This window comes from Rhinopithecus bieti, unplaced genomic scaffold (assembly GCF_001698545.2).
Source record: "Rhinopithecus bieti isolate Rb0 unplaced genomic scaffold, ASM169854v2 scaffold_19840, whole genome shotgun sequence".
In the NCBI taxonomy this organism is placed as follows: Eukaryota; Metazoa; Chordata; class Mammalia; order Primates; family Cercopithecidae; genus Rhinopithecus; species Rhinopithecus bieti.
The window spans coordinates 797,436-801,170 of record NW_016809771.1 but is presented as its reverse complement, the minus strand read 5'-3'; the positions used below and the strand labels follow the sequence as shown (position 1 = coordinate 801,170).

Below are 3,735 nucleotides of genomic sequence, written 5' to 3'. Positions count from 1 at the left end.
GTCGGGCGCCCCACCCCCAGCCTCACTGCCACTTTGCAGTTAGATCTCAGACTGCTGTGCTAGCAATGAGGGAGACTTCATGGGCATGGGACCCTCTGGGTCAGGTGTGGGATATAATCTCCTGGTGTGCCATTTGCTAAGACCCTTGGTAAAGTGCAGTATTAGGGTGGGAGTTACCCGATTTTCCAGTTGTTGTCTGTCTCAGTTTCCCTTGGCTAGGAAAAGGGATTCCCTTCCCCCTTGCACTTCCCAGGTGAGGTGACGCCTTGCCCTGCTTCAGTTCTCACTGGTCGGGCTGCACCAGCTGACCTGGCACTCCCCAGTGAGATGAACCCGGTACCTCAGTTGAAAATGCATAAATCACTCGTCTTCTCTGTCACTCATGCTGGGAACTGGAGGCTGGAGCTGCTCCTATTCTGCCATCTTGGGCGTGCCCTCTTATATAGTATTTTTAGATATTTTTAGGTTGGTACGTTTTTCAGATTATTAACCTATAAGTTTGCCTCAAATGGCTCTTGTTTGTTCTCATGGCACAGCCTCATGGTCTGAAATAATTACACATCCTGGCTTCACCTTGTTTTACTTTTGCCTTTTATCCTAGTTAGTCTAATATTTATATTGTCATTACTGTTATATTTTTGTTTCCATGTACCTGATGCATCTTTGCTCAATTTTTTATTTTTAACCTATTTTCCCCATTTACTTCTAGAGAGAAGCAAAGAACTATTGAATGTCCTAGAAGAATAGTTAACTGTAAATCATCTCTAGGATGATACGTCACTGAGGCAGTCTCTTCTCACAAATTCTGAACAAATTGAGAAGTCCAAGCAATGGCACACAGATGCCAAAATAGCACCTTAATACTGTCAAGGCTGAAGTGAAGATGTAGCTTACTGTAAAAGCAAAATTGACCTATGGGAATTAAACTAACCTAACCTCCCAAGTCTTAGGCAATAATTGAACCAACCAGCTAAAGTTTACAGCATGGGGCAGGCAGAGAGATTACCGAAAGGAAAAGATGGAAAATCTTTTTTTTTTGAGACAGAGTCTCGCTCTGTTGCCCAGGCTGGAGTGCAGTGGCGTGATCTCAGCTCTCTGCAACCTCTACCTCCTGGGTTCCAGTGAGTCTCCTGCCTCAGCTTCCTGAGTAGCTGAGACTATGGGTGTGGGCCACCACACCCAGCTGATTTTTGTATTTTTGGTAGAGATGGGAGTTTCACCATGTTGACCAGGCTGGTCTCAAACTCTTGACCTAGGTAATCCACCCTCTTTGGCCTCCCAAAGTGCTGGGATTACAGGTGTAAGCCACCACCCCCAGCCAAGTTTTAGTTAATCTTTACAAAATCCAGTGAGGTACTTATATTCCCTTTTATAGATGAAGGTATTGAGGCTCAGAGTTTCAGTATCTTACCCAATCTGTAACTCCTATATAGAGAATGAGAAGACATTACTCTAGTTTCTTACCTGCTACAGTAGGGTTATACATGCCAAGTGCAGTTATTCTACCATAATGTTTTCTTTGTTCTATTTGCAGAGGTGCTGATAGTGAAAGAAGGTTTAAGTTGTCTGATCTCTCTATAAGTTCCACTGAATGTCTACATGTACATTGCCGAGGATTAGAGACCAGCTTGGCTGAATGTACTTTTACTAAGAGAAGAACTATGGGTTACCAGGATTTAGCTGATGTGGTGTGTTACACACAGAAAGCAGGTTGGTGGAGTATTTGCCAGTTATTTTCCCTTCCTTGAAGGTTGTTTATTTTACACCAAGCCTATAGTAAATAAATGATTGATGCCTAGTTGCCAGTCACAGAGGCAATAATATAGATTATATCAAGTTTTGGGCTTTAGAGCCTAAATTGGTGCCTTTCCCCTATTGTACCATTTGCCATTCAAACATTGCCTCTCTACAGGTTCATAAATGGGAAGCAAAGTTACCTGACTCCTCTTGCTTCGTTTGATCATCTGGATTAAAGTTACTATAGCAAGCACAAGTCAATCAAACATAAGAAGAAACCTCAGCATCTCCTTTAAAAGGGCCAGCATATATGAATTTATTTAAAACCTTTAAGTGACCACATTGGTGCCTCAGTTTTCAGGCAGTCATTGCCACTTTTCTCCTCCTTCATGACACTGGAATATTTTAGTCATATGTGTAGTTTTAAAGACCAAACCTATACCCATCCCTTTTCAGTGCTAAAAACAAGTACCATCAAAATGTAAACAAATGGCACTGCCCAAGCAAATCTTGGGAGTAGGGGTGAGGATGCTTGTAGCAGCATGAAAGAAATGGGTGGAAACCAGTGTTTGTCAGTGTCAGCATGTACTCTTCATTCCTCCCCATCTCAGCAAATACAGATTTTCACAATAAATACTGACTTTCAGAGATAATAAAAGAGCCTCCATAAGCCAGCTTTGACATTTTCTGTATGAGTCATATATACTATGTTGATAACACTAATACATTTTATACATTTTTTTGAAGTTTAACTTTCTCTTAATGACTCAGTTATCCCAAAAATCTGATAAGGATGTCATGCCACCACTCCATAAATAAATTTCACGAAGATAATTCCTGCTTTACAGATCCTCCAACGAATGACTCCTTTCAGTGTGTGAATGGGAAATACATTTCTCAGACGAAGGCCTGTGATGGTATCAATGATTGTGGAGACCAAAGTGATGAACTGTGTTGTAAAGGTAGACATAAATCTAGCCTCTAAATCCTCTACATTCGTTTTTCTGACTAAAAGAGGAAAAACAACTTTACTATTGAATTTCAGATTGTGCCTCATTCAATTTTAAGGAAGGAAAAAACCTCTCCTACTTATGTTTGCACAGCATGCCATGACAGAAGCTTCCATTGTAAATCGGATGTTTGCATTCCAAGCCAGTATCGATGCAACGGTGAGGTGGACTGCATTACAGGGGAAGATGAAGTTGGCTGTGAAGGTAATTTAAAGTCTTGGAGTGACTTTTTTCATTATTGAATCCAGGGATTCTGAAACTTTTCTTATAGATAAAGTATAATCTTAAAGGGACCATAGATGGGTGTAGCAGTAGGAACACTGAGTGGGCATTTGCAGAACTATGGAATGTTCATCTCCCCATATTTTCATCCACTAAATATCTACTTGTTATTGCAGAACTTTCTATTAAAAGACGTTCTCACTGCACATACAAAAAATAGACCATTAGAACCAACCCCTAAGTACCCATTTTCCACCTACAAGTTATTGATAGTTTGCCCATCTTGTTTATCTCTCTTCCAATTTGTTTGTTTGTATGTATGTTTGTTGGAGTATTTTATTTTATTTTATTATTTTATTTATTATTACTTTTTTTGAGGTGGAGTCTTGCTCTGTTGCCCAGGCTGGAGTGCTGCGGCACAATCTTGCCTCACTGCAACCTCAACCTGCTGGGTTCAAGCGATTTTCCTGCCTCAGCCTCCCAAGTAGCTGGGATTACAGGCACCTGCCACCACGCCTGGCTAATTTTTGTATTTTAGTAGAGCAGGGTTTCACCATGTTGGCCAGGCTGGTCTCAAACTCCTGACCTCAGATGATCTGCCTGCCTCAGCCTCCCAAAGTGCTGGGGTTACAGGCGTGAGCGACTGCACTTGGCCTGTTGGAGTATTTTAAAGTAAATTTTAGATATCATATCACATCACTTATATGCATCTCCAATGATAAAAGCACTATATATATATATATATATATATATATATAAATTATCT

At 40.7% G+C, this 3,735-nt stretch overlaps 1 protein-coding gene across 1 annotated transcript in view; it reads left to right on the top strand.

The window, feature by feature from the left end:
* CFI (complement factor I) overlaps window positions 1-3,735 on the top strand; it is a 57,937-nt gene that overhangs the window by 36,465 nt on the left and 17,737 nt on the right. The window contains exons 4-6 of the mRNA XM_017890411.1: window positions 1,535-1,710; window positions 2,586-2,699; window positions 2,841-2,951. Coding sequence (XP_017745900.1) covers window positions 1,535-1,710; window positions 2,586-2,699; window positions 2,841-2,951 — 401 coding nt within the window. The remainder of the gene's footprint in view (window positions 1-1,534; window positions 1,711-2,585; window positions 2,700-2,840; window positions 2,952-3,735) is intronic.